General features: G+C 41.0%; 1 protein-coding gene across 1 annotated transcript; it reads right to left on the bottom strand.

The window, feature by feature from the left end:
* Window positions 1–1,992: 1,992 nt before the first annotated feature.
* LOC131252847 (uncharacterized) lies at window positions 1,993–3,431 on the bottom strand. Its single transcript, XM_058253597.1, has 2 exons — window positions 3,117–3,431; window positions 1,993–2,307 (listed from the first exon to the last, which is right to left on the bottom strand). Exons 1-2 carry the CDS (start codon window positions 3,377–3,379, stop codon window positions 2,169–2,171), a joined length of 402 nt encoding a protein of 133 aa, XP_058109580.1. The 5' UTR covers window positions 3,380–3,431; the 3' UTR covers window positions 1,993–2,168.
* Window positions 3,432–13,530: the final 10,099 nt, after the last annotated feature.

The following is a 13,530-nucleotide window of genomic DNA, read 5'->3' as shown; positions in this document are numbered from 1 at the left end:
GAATTATAGCTAGTCTCCTATATTATAGAAATACCAAATGGATGTACCCCATATGTACCAAAATGGCACAAGTAAGTGAGATCTGTGCCATTCATCAAGTGGGGCCTGCTGGTGAATGCCCTTTGACAGTAAAATCATGCTATTTCACTGCAAAGGATGGCCACATATACTAGGGAAAAAAATGGATGGTTACAAATAATAACCGATGGATGGTGGACATCAAAGGTATACATGTGAGGCCCTTATGAAGAGTGACCATCATCCACTGTGATCGAAGCCATTGATCTGGTGGGCCACCATATGCAATGGTTATAGATCAAAGATGGTGAACAGGACAATTCTAACCTTTCACACGTACTAAGCAACTTCCTAGCACATAAAATCTCAAATACAAACTTATTTTTTCCACAATGTGATATTCAAATGATTTCTTCACGTGTCCATGATCTAACTGAAATGCTTGCACCATTATTATACTGCAATGAGCTGTGTAGGCCCGACCGTGATGTGTTCATGACATCCATTCCGACCATCATGCAGACCATCCATTGTTTGGAAAGGAACCCCAAAAATCAGGCCAATCCATGACTTATGTGGGCCACAAAAGCAGGAACAGTTGAAGGGGCTGCGACCATTGTGCTGAGCCCTACCTTAGTTTCAAAATTGCCTTTTTCATACCAATGAATTTGATGACATATATACAACATGGTGGGCCCTCTATGAGAATCAAGGGTGAGGTTGTTCTCTCATCTTTCCAGCTCATGTGGCCCACCTGAGTCATGGATTAGCCTAATTTTTTGGGCCTAGCGGGTAGGGCCAGATGGCGTACAAGATGGACCGAGTAGATGTGATCAACACATCACAGTGGGGCCTTGCACAAGGGTCCCAATCAACGGGCAAAATAAATGGAGTAAGTTAGTTCCGTGAGTCTGATTTTCAAGCGATGATTATGCCCAGTGGGGCCCTATGATTTTGACGGTCCAGATTGGCGTGAAGGAGTGCCACGTTGACGATCGATGGGTTGCCAAAAGAAATGCTTTGTGGTGGAGAATGCTATGGTATAGCTCGTTCATCAACAGATGTCAATGGGCCGGACCAAGGTCTGTCCAAGCCCAGCCAGCAAAGTAAAACCTAGGCCCCACATGTGTCAAACATTCAAGTGCTGTATGAAGTGGACCCGACAGTTGAGATGAGTATCAGCCAGTCCATGAATCTAGCATGCCACACATGCAGGATGATGTGGACCGTCAGCAATTTCTGATCAACCGTCCATTCTTTCTATACAGAGGTGGCCAATTAGATGAATGGACCAGCCTGAATTTTAAATTTGAAGTGTGACCATCTTCAAGACTGCAACAATTTTAAGGTGGCCCACCAGATGGCATGCAAGCCTCATTACTTTTGAGGTATGATACAACACTCGAGCGTTCTTTGATCCAAACCGTTGGTAAGACGGGTCTCACCTCACGATGGATGGCCCACGCACCAAACATTTAAAGAACCAATATGGTGTTTTCCTTCTTAACCATGTCTACCCATTGAACGGTTAGGAATTTGAGATGGTCCCAAACACGTGTTGCCCATTTAGAGATGTAGCTGCATGTGGATCTTTCCAAACAAATTTCTTTTTGGAAGTTCAACTCCACAAATCAATGGTCGAGATCATCTTTCATCGTGATAGCATGGACAAAACGAATAACCCAACACAAAAAGGTAATGGCTGAGGATAGTCCATTTGTTGTGCACTTCATTTATGAACCGTCCATACAAAAACCCACTAGATGGGCGATCAGGATTCATGTTTCGTGATCAGAGTCGGGAAATGATCTTGAACTTCCAATCGACAAGATCTTTAGGTTATGGCCCATCTAAAGGATATCCACATATGGGATGGTCCAGATCCATCAGCAAAGTGCAACACTGGCTCAGATTTTACGCTGTACAACTGTCATCCAAACCAATGATTTTATGGGCCCCACTGTGGATGACCCGTGAACAAAAAATTATCTAAGATGGGATAAAACTAACCATTCATTTGGTGGCCACAAAGTAGACGGTTAAGACATAAAAATGCATAAATAAATACAATTTTACAACAGTTTATCCTGCAGCTTAAGATCCAACCCAAAATGTAGTGAGATGTTTTGGTAAGGAAGGGTATTTTGGTCTTACTTATCTATCTGCCCTAGCTTACCAAGACCGTTGCATGTAGGGCACACGATCTGAGACTGGTCCTTCCTTGCTGCATTCGCCCTCAGAGTCGCGCCTGATTTTCTGACGAAACCTGCACCGTCGCATTCTGGGCATCTGGACCACACACATCATCCCATCAGAATGACAAATATACCCTCAGTACATTGCGACAAAATTGATAAAATCCCTCTTTCCCACATGAATGTTCCTAATCTATCCATTGATTAAGTGGGCCACGCATGCACAAAGACACAAGCACTTGGAGGAACAAAATTAACGGTTTAGATTCAATATGTATGGGTTGCGTAGTTTAGAATGGAAAATCCGTAGGATAGAACACATCAAATGTCCACCAATCAGCCAGCTGGAAAAACAAATCAGTCTGATTCTCAGTTTACTAGCCATCTGAAATGGGGTACATTGTTTGGACGGTCTAATTCTGAGTTGTCTGAATGCCACGTGTAAAACTTTAAATTGCCTACGTATCAACCATCGTGCTCTTTCAGAGTATCAAAGTTTGTATTATGCCATGTAGAGTCGCGATGCACAAAGGGCATATTTTCTCATGCGCCCATTTCGTACAAGTGGGACCCATGCTTCACACATCCAGAACGTTGATTATATGAGACCTACTATAGATGGAGGAAGATCGAAACCCTTAGATCAGATGATTGTATTATCAAAAATAATTGGTACCATATCTGGACCGTTGCCATATTTTTCTTAACGTCGCATTTGCGGACAACTGATCAAAAGGTTAGGAACCTCTAATCGAGAATATTTATAATGAAAGCACTATCATCAGTACTAAAAATAAGATCAACGGTCTGGATGACAGGGCATGACCCTTAAAGAAATGACGAAAATGCCCCTATAAGAGAGGGCAGTGCGTGCGTGCGTGAAAGGGGTAAAAGGGTAATTACGTGTCTTTGCGGGAGAAGAGAATGGGAAATGCAGTTCCGAGAAGCGCTACAGCAACAGCGCCAGCGATCAGATACGTTGTGCCCTCGGACGATACGTCGCCCACAGCGGAAACCGCTGTGGTAGATCTCTTTGAAGTCACAAGACTGACAGGTGTCGGTCGCGCTGGGAAGCAGGAATTGGAAGGGCGACCGGCAGTAACCCGTCGTGCAGGAGAAGTTGGGGGGACGGAAACCGGCAAGGGAGATGAAGAGGCCATATGCATGTTTGGCGGAGATGGGATTTTTTGTGTATGTTTTTCTTCGACCTGAGGATGTAGAAATAACACGTTTGGCTTCTTTTATATATATATAGGTTTTTGCTATACTGGATAAGGCCACGTCAGCACTGGGATTTTTTGGGTTTCTTTGGATAAGAAAGGGCCCACCAGTGGAGTGATCACACATCACATACGCTCAAACGCATGGGAATAATCACACGTTCGAGCTTTTCGGGGCTCACACTTGATGTTCATGTAGAATCCAAACTGTGCATCTGTTGTCCACCTCGTGTTCAATGGGGAAAAGAATCCAATAATTCTCACGATTCAAAAATGAAGTGGGACACACCACTGGGAGAAATCTACGCTCAAACATAAGATGTATGTATTCACTTTTTGTGGCCCATTTGAGCTTTTGAATACTGTAATTTTTGGTGTGTCACTTCATCCTGGTGGGGACCACCTTTTGAATGGGTTGGATGAGATATATACAACACAGTGGACCCCACATTCTATCTGCAAGTTTGTATTGTGGACGTCCCCCATCGTTTCCCTTGGTGTGGCCCATCTGATTCCTGGATCAGGCTGGACTTTTGGATCTAAGTCGTAGTTGAGGGGTACATCTAATGGGAGGGTAGGATGGCACGCGAACATCATGGTGGCCCTCATATATATATATATATATATATATATATATATATATATAGAGAGAGAGAGAGAGAGAGAGAGAGAGAGAGAGAGAGAGGAAACTAATTGACAACACACAACTCATACTACATACCAACTTTTTTGAGAACCCATCGTAGGTGATGTGAATCCAAAATCTGAACCGTTCATGTGAAGCAGCACCTCGTGAAAACCCCGGGATGAAGTTTTACTTTGATCTAAAACTTTGATGGGCCATGAAAAATGAAAACAGTTTCCTCCCTTGATTTTCATTTCTCTTTGCTATGGCCCACTAGAATTTTAGATCAGGGTGAAAATTTGTCATGGGGGTTTTCATGGGATTCCGAATCACATAGACTATATATATATATACACACACACACACACGAACGTATGGGATCATTCCATGTCCAAGGAGGGTTCTTAACAAGCCTGACTAGCTGGATGGTCTTTTGGGCCCGGCCCACTTTGGTCTGATCCGACCTTGAGCTCGTCTATGGAGCCCGAGATTTGGATCAGGCCCAGGCCTCAAAATTAAATCCAGCCGAACTCACTGACTCAGTCTATGTCTAAAAGCCATAAGGCTCAATGGACCCTATCTCATGATTTGATGATGATCCAAGCCATATGCAGAGCCGGGTCAGGTCTTACTCGCGAGCATCTGACTGTCTTGCTCGACCTTGCCTGGTTAGCAATCCTACTTAAACAATCAAAACATAGCCATTATACTGTCTCATAGATGATTTACTTAAGGATTTCATACTTAAACAATCAAAACATAGCCATTATACTGTCTTATGAATGATTTACTTAGGGCGTGTTTGGATGGGCAAGGAGCGTTGGAGTAGGGTGGAGTAGGTTGGATAGGTTTTATAACATTTTTAACCATTAAACTTTATTTTAATCGTAAAATAGGTTTTAGTCACACTTGATGATACTCTAATGAGATTTGGGGGTCCACCACTTAGTTTGCATGAGTGTTGTAGATTAATATTGTTGGATGATCATGATTATTGTGAGATTAGATCAAATATTTACATAGTTAAGATAGGATCACAGACTTTTCAGTATAGTAGACCATATGGAAGATTATAAAGTAGTAGAGTAGCAAAGTATCATAATTAATATCTTGCTAAAATTTTAAACCCTTATATATAAATCATATCTTAATGGGAGAGGAGATGAAAGAGCCTTGGATATCCCAACCTTAAATATTACTAACGGAAAGAAAGAGAGACAGCTTATCTCTTATTCCCTCCTTCCATCACACATATGTAGGGTCCACCTGAAAAGCTCTATGCGTCTCATCCCTCGTGGATTCGAGGAAACTCTGCAAGGAGTTCAGGGAGCTCTTTAATAAAAATGTTGATCCCTTGAAGAAAATGTTGATCGATCTCATCACGTCCCTGTCTGCGCCATTATATCAAGAAGGGAGATCAGCTTTAGATATTATAAAAAGAAAGGACCTTCGACATCGACACTTAGAAGTCACCAACATAAAGTATAGAGAGAGAGAAATACTCAACTCTCCTTCCATTTATCACACATTTTCCATGTAAGGCTATCAATGAACCATGATCGAGCTTGGCAAGATCAAAATTTTAATACGCCTTGTTTAGGCCAAAGCCAACCTTAACCCCAACTCATTGATAACGCTATTGACACATCTGGAGTCCATTTGTGTAGATAGCTCTAGCTTTTTCCCTAGTCTTACTCCAAAGTGTTGATTCATGCTCTCCATTATGAAGAGATATTGTAGTTGAATGAACGACATTGATAAATCAATGGCCCATCCACAACATTCATTAGGTAAATCTTAACAATAAGATTTGAATATTTCTCTAGAAATTTGGAAATATCTAAATGGTGAAGCCATAAACTTGAAATTGGGTTTTTGAAAACTTCTATTTTCCTTATATATTAAAATCCCAAAATTCAACCCATGATGGCCACATTTTACACTCAGAGGTCCACTAATTGGTTTGCTAAATTTGTGGATTGGTATGGACTCATGCACGGTGGCCCATACATTACTGTGCCCACCTGATGGATTGTTGGACCACCTAATCATGCAGGTCCATCTGGGGATGGAGGTGGTGGATTAATGTGAGCGGGAAAAAAGGAAAGGGTAAGAAAGTGTTATTTTTGTCCAACCCATAGGCTCGGCAAATGGGCCATGATATAACGTTGAACTAATCCGACAATCCTAGCCGTCCGATTGACGTAAGCAAAATGATTTTTGGGCATTTTTCCACATAAGACCCTTGCAATTTGGACACCCTGGATTGATGTGCTTGTATGTTACATGTACGGTGGATGATTCGCCAGGTGTTGTGTGTATGGCATCAACTCTCTCCATCTGGTGATCCTTCTCATATTCACCGTACACCCTAAAAAATCAGTTCGATGAAAAGCTAAGGTGGGCCACACCGTATAAACAATGTAAAATCACGGCTAAAACCTCCAAGTTCATGCCGTGTGGCCCTTCTGAGTTTTGGATTAATATATGATTGATGGATTTTCTATTCATCCTGTTGAGGAGCATCTGATGAACGTATTAGATTGAATATGAACAGCATGGCAGGCCCCACATAATGATAGTGTTTACTTCTCATTGTTCCCTGTGGAGTGGTCAACCTAAGTCGTTGATTGAGATAATTTTTCTTTGCAGGAAATGAAATCGAGGGGTGCACCTGATGGACGGAGTGGATTTTCCACATTAAAAAATGGTGGGTCCTACGGATACCGGATCTTATTCCACCCCATTCACCTCTAGATAGATCTCACATGGACGGAGTCACACAGGACGTGCTTCTTACTTTAGGGCCTTGATCTGGGCCTGGGCCTATTTTTCATATGCAGAAATTATCAATCAAAGCCCAGGCCTGATTGGTCTACATTTTCAATTGGAGTATGGTGGCAGCTGATCCAGGACCGTTTATGGAGAGTCCAGATCCATATTAAGACCTTTGTTATCATAAATGATCTGAACCATTCGTTTTCTTGTCCAATGATCAGATGGCTAGGATCATCAGAAAAAAGCAATTCATGAGAGCACGATGATTCAGAGTTGGGACCCACATTATTAACGTCTAGATCAAATCCATGATGAGACATTTTTCTCATAAATGAATTGAATTGTCTATGGCAACCTATGCATCTTGAATGTGCACCGTTGGTTTTCATTACTCCAAGTGTCTATTTCTTTTTCTTTTTTCATGTGTGGCCCACTTCATCAACAGACAGATTATGAAATTTAAGGGGAAAGAATGATTTTATCAATTTTCAGTCCGGGCCAGCGCACACCACCCGGGTCCAACCAATGCTCGGGCTTCGGCTTATCATACTAGGCCCATGTTGAGGTTGGGCCTGGGTCGGGAATTCACTCTCAAGTCTAAAGCCGGCCCTGGGCTAGCCAGGCCGAGCCAAACCCAGCCCATTTCCACCTCAACGGCACCCCTGTCCATCTACCCTCCATTGAAAATGCTACTGTAACGTACGTATGCAATATCTAAATGTAGATCAGGTAGGCCATGGTGGATGATTTCCTATAACAAAAATCTCCCAAGCTTACATGTCAGTGAGCACTAGTGCATGGAAAAGAAACAAAGAGAGATGCTCCAGAGCTCTCAGAGCACTATAAGTGTCCCTAGTTGTATTTAATATGGACCGTTAAAAACACTAATAGAAAAATACATCTAATCAGCAAAGACCTAAAATGAATGGTGTACGTCTTTTTTAAAAAAAAATAATAAAAGACTTATTAGACAATCATATTCTTTTAATATATGGCCATCAAACAAACAATAGAAGACAAAAACAATCAACGGTCAAACATGTAGTGGGATGAACTGTAGTTGAACTGTAGTAGAAGTGATGGGTAGTATATCATCTCGTGGATTCTAGTTTTTAAATGTAAGCCACCCGTTTTGGTTGTATAGTATATGGGTGGACCCAACTGATGATTCATCACCCTACCACATTTCCTGTGGAGAGATAGGTTGTAAGCATACGTGACAAATGTATGGGTTTTCAGTGGAGCATGTTTGTGTATGTTCTATCAATCATTTCATAGGTCTTCTTTACTAAAATGAAAAAGACACTCCAACTCAGAAACCCAGCTAACAATCCATAAGTACAGTGTTGTAGAAAAACAACTTCATATGATCAATGAAGAAAAAGTAGAAAACAAAATTAAAATGAAATATAATCAAATTAAATAATAAATAAAGGGTGTAGAAATTTACGTAATTTAATAATATTCATACATTTATAGGATGGTAACATAGAATTTTCTTTCCTTCACTAAAAGAAAAGAAATTAAAAATACGAGACTTATTTCTTTCTTATTTTTTTTATGTACAAGAATTTCCGATCAAAGAATATTCATGATAATGAACGTAATACTTCTATTTATTGCTCCTTGTATAAAGTATGTAAAAGAAGGCATGTGCTAAAATCCAAACAGAATTAGGTTTCATGCTATTGCAAGGAGAGGGGAAAGAACGAGAGGCATCTCTGAATGGGATAAGTCAGCCACGTCTCAATACCGTGTGCAATGCCTTGGTGGTAGATTCTCTGGAGTTTCAACACGAGGTCATGGTTTCAAGCACCCCTTGTGGTGCGAGTGCGTGAGAGGGTGGGGGGTGTAAGTGCATGTGTGGGTGTAAATGTGTAACAAAAAAAAAAAAAAAAAACACATAGATCAGGCTTTAGGCCTTATTTTTACATTTTCTCGCATAGTGTGGCTCACCTTATTATTATTTTTTTGCAGTGCTTTTTTGGAGTGTCTGGTTAAAAAATGAGAAATCACACCAAATGAACTGAGCCGAAGTTATGCACGCCACACCACAGAACTGTGTACCACATTGTTGCAGTGGCATGTGCATGTGTGAGCAATGAGTGGCGTGGCATGTGCGTGTGTGAGAGAGAATTATACGTAACGTATGTGCTTGAGAGAGAGAGAGAGAGAGAGAGAGAGAGAGAGAGAGTCCTTGATTAGGTGCCTTTGATTAGTCATTTTTCTATAACTTAAATTATCATAATGTGGAAGTTGACGTGCCACTTGCTTTATAATAGCTACCTTCCAACTAACTTTTTCACTCTTAAAATACTGACTTGGAATCCCAAACAACACCAGCATACCATCCATAAGTTTATTTATTTGTTTGTAGACTAAAAAATGCCTTCCAGCTCAACATGCATGCAACATCCTTGTATTTTGTATTTTGGGTGAGGGCCCCACCCTGTTTGTTCCATACTTCTAAAACTCACTGATTCCCGAGCCGAGTCATCAGGGAATTCCATCCGGGAGGGATGTGTTTCAGACGCAGTCAACTGGACACAGCTCAAACTGAGTCACTGACATTGTGAATTTGGTATTTTACATTACTTGTACAATATAAAATTCTTAATAAAAGTATCAATTCACTTATTTTAAATATTATAATCATTAAACTTCGAGTCGGTTTGGGTCGAGTTTTTAAGTCTACACGACATAACATCAAGTCTAATCACGTTTTTGGGTGTTTGCATTATGGTTTGTTTGTGTCCTAACCCTATTTAGGGACCATTGTGTGTACCATGCATGCATAAATAATCAGTGGACATGTGACTTACCCCGAGCTGAATAGACAGACTAATCATGGTCATATCGTCTAAAAATCTCGAATGAAAAAAAATAAAAATAAATAAATAAATAAACCTTCAATCTGAAAGCGACTGAGTCGACTCAAATTGACCAGATTTCATAAAGACTTGAGGAAAACTTGATTTCCATACTGCTTAAAACTCAGAAAAGCAAGATGAAATTCAACTAAACTGGCCAAGACTTGATAAATAACACTTCGGTACAACAAGGTTCTAGTTCCTCTATGTTACTGGTGCAGGTCATATGTACAAGAAAACATATCAAAAGTACATGAACTCCTGATGAAATCATAGGACATAATGCTAACCACACACATGCTTGAGATCTGGACCATTCATTAAGTACAATGCACTATAGAATGTCTCCAACCATGAATCAGGTTGATCTATTAACAGGCGGGCGACACTTCTACATGAATGAATGGTCTGGCCTACCTGATGATCGTGCCTGCTCAAAGACTAGTCCTGGAGTTGATGAGATCGCACTCTATCTTGCTACATTGCACCCAAGTCTTGCAGTGTCTCCAAGCTTGCCCATGATGTGGAAAAACATGCGATTATAGCAAAACGGTCACTTCATTTATTTTTTTAAATTACATAACAAGATACAACTGTTAAATGATGGCTTGAACAAGTTAACGCACGAGGTGAGAATAAGGGGTTTATGGTTTGTGCAAGTTAACGCACGAGGTGAGAATAAGGGATAGAAAATAGTGGGGAGAGAGAGAGAGAGAGAGAGAGAGGGAGGGAGCAGCTACACAGAAATAAAGGAGAAGATTACTGGAATGGTTTCAAACGGTGGGATCCATCCCCATTTATTCTACTGTGTAGGATTTTGGAGCTTTAAATCTGCATCTATTTTGAGCTGAAATCCTAACTTGAGCAAGAAAACATATATATGTACGGAGTAGATGTTTGCACCGGTTTCTAATACTTGGTTGGCTATATTTGCGACCAATTTGGGGTAGTAGCAGTTTTAAAATTGAGGATAATGAATAGAACAACAACAAGGGTCTAGGAGAGACTACACCTCCGTCTGTTTAAAGGAAGTTAATTTTTCATATTATTATTGGTATTGTTGAACAATTTAACATTTGGATTATATTATTGACGGTGGTGTTGAATCATGAATTGATATTATGAATTATGCATATGGATTTACTATTCTTTAAATTCCATGTGATGTATTATATTCATATCATGTTTTTAGCCTTTTAATTGTTATGTTAAATTATTATTTTTTGTAATTTGTATAATTATATTTATTTATTTTTTTTTCTAAAAAAATAATTCTCTTACAACAAAAGATTGAACAACAATGTCTTCAAATGATTCATCTACCAACATTTAGCATTACAGTTCCCAAGTTTACTCATACTCTAGAAGAATGAAGATTCAATGCAACGTGTGCGGAGCTAGATTTGAAAACAAAATAAATCAACTTAAACTACACTTATCAAGTCAAAGGGAGACACAAAACCGTGTCTCAGAGCATTACGGAAGGTATAAGTTTTATTCCAAGCTCTCGTACGTAAACTCCAACAACAAGTCTTTCACCCCTCCCCCACACTGAATACAACTTGCTACAAGATACACCATAAGAGGCTTATTGTAATCAATAAAAAACCTGAAATAAAGAAAGTGAAAAGAATTAATAGAGAATATGAGGAGAAGAAAACTAGATTAAAAGTTTTGAAAGAAGAGAAATTAAAAATTACCTTCAAGTTAAGTAACGAAGAGGCAAAGATATCTAAATATAAACGATGTCCTCAACGACAATATGACGCCAAAATAGATTTGAGCATAAAAAGTAAGAAGCCATTGAAGTTTATATCGAGACTCACCTCATTCTACAAGATCTTAGGTACTCGATATAGATCTTCTCATAAAAAAAAGTTTGAAAAGGCTAGTTGAATTTATATAGGAACAGTGTAGAAAAGTCTCTTCACCTTCTAATTCTGGGGAGGTTAACGAGCATCTTGGAAAAGATACCAGCTCAGGCATGGACGACAAAAGATGGATCTGATCTCGATTCAGATAAAGGAGATGAGTATTATGGATGCGGCGACCGTGACTACGAAATTATGCTAAAAAGGCATTCATCCTATGGAGAATATTAAATTGATGAAAGATGAACAAAGTCTGTAGGTTATAAACGTGAGGCTCGTATCCTATCCCATACTGTTTCGTAGATTCCCGCTGTCCTCACGGTCGAATTCCTGCGACCCGCGATCTGTTATCGGCATTTGCGTACGATCCTGAGTCGTGTCTCGTATATCAGAGTCGACTTGACTCGAAACTTGTACCCTTGCGACTCGCGCACCGAGGCGATACCCGGGCCAGTAAATGTGGGCTCGCGTTCAGTTTAAGAAAAAATATCGCGCGTTGCAATCCCTAGAGAACATCACATCAATCCCATCAATCACATCAATCAAGTACACATCACTCTCATCACTCACACCCATCCCCAAGTACAACCACCCTCCCCAAAGTCAACTTTCTCTTACAACAAATTCCACCCATCACTCACCTATCAACCCCATCTCTCTCTCTCTCTCTCTCTCTCTCTCTCTCTCTCTCTCTTTTTGGATGGTATTGATGTGGCCCACCTGATTAGCAAATCCAGGACGTCCAGTCCCTGGACGTGGTGTGTGGGCCCCACCTTAATGTATTTTATATCCCTATCGTCCAGCAGCTGTTGGACTGTGGGTACCTTCCATGATGTATTTGTGATCCACACCATCCATCTAACAGTGGACCCCATTCATATGGGACGCACCTTGATGTTTATATGTCATCCACCCCATCCATGCATGGGATGTGGGGCCCACCTTGATGAGGTGCTACTTAGCATGTGGTCCATCATACTGTATGTGTTTTACCCCCGTCGTCCATCGGTTTGGACGGTGGTGGGTGAATCCACCATGATTTATGTATTTTATCCCCTCTGTTATCCGTTTTCTGGGTGAGGGACCCACCTCACACGTGCTACACATGTGAGGGTGGGGCCCACCTTGTGATATGTATCCTGCCATCCACATGGGCAATGGGTGCTAGCAGCAGCGGCTGCTGGATGGACGCCAGCAAGATTCGTGATCCCATCACAATGTATGTGTTGATCTAAACCGTCCATCCATTTTACTGGTGGGCCACACGTGTGGACCCCACCATGAGGTATGTGTTTTATCCAAGTCGTCCCACAGCAGGACTCACCTTAACGCATGCTTCATCCACACCGTCCAGACTTGCTAGAAATGTTTGGACGGTACTGTATACGTCCACCATGATGTATCTACTTCATCCACACCGTCCAGATTATTTGGACGGTGCTGGACAATATTTCGACGGTGCTGGACGGCGCTGGAAATGTTTGGATGGTGCTGATTTACATAGACAATGTTTGGATGGTGCTGATTTACATGAAAAATGTTTGGATGGTGCTGATTTACATGGGAAGTGTTTGGATGGTGCTGATTTAGACAATGTTTAGACAGTGTTGATCATCATTAATGGGTCATGTGCCCCATGGAATGATAGTGTACAGTGATACACATGTTACACCTACAACTATTGAAATGATTTTTGATGTGGTCCAAGCCCACTTGAGGCCCATTGGTGCGGCCCATCCATGAGGCCCATCATGATGTATATTTGAGGCCCATGTGATGGGGCCCACCTGCCTTGTATTTAAGGCCCATATGATGGGGCCCACCTGCTTGAATCGGAGGCCCATGGACAAGGCCCATTGTGATATATTCATGGCCTATGGGCAAGACCCATTGTGCTATATATTAGGCCCATGACGCGTGGCCCTTTTGATGTATTCGAGGCCCAGATACGTA

Source organism: Magnolia sinica, chromosome 8 (assembly GCF_029962835.1).
Source record: "Magnolia sinica isolate HGM2019 chromosome 8, MsV1, whole genome shotgun sequence".
Taxonomy (NCBI): domain Eukaryota; kingdom Viridiplantae; phylum Streptophyta; class Magnoliopsida; order Magnoliales; family Magnoliaceae; genus Magnolia; species Magnolia sinica.
Note: the sequence above shows the minus strand (reverse complement) of the source record. Positions and strands in the feature narration are given on the sequence as shown.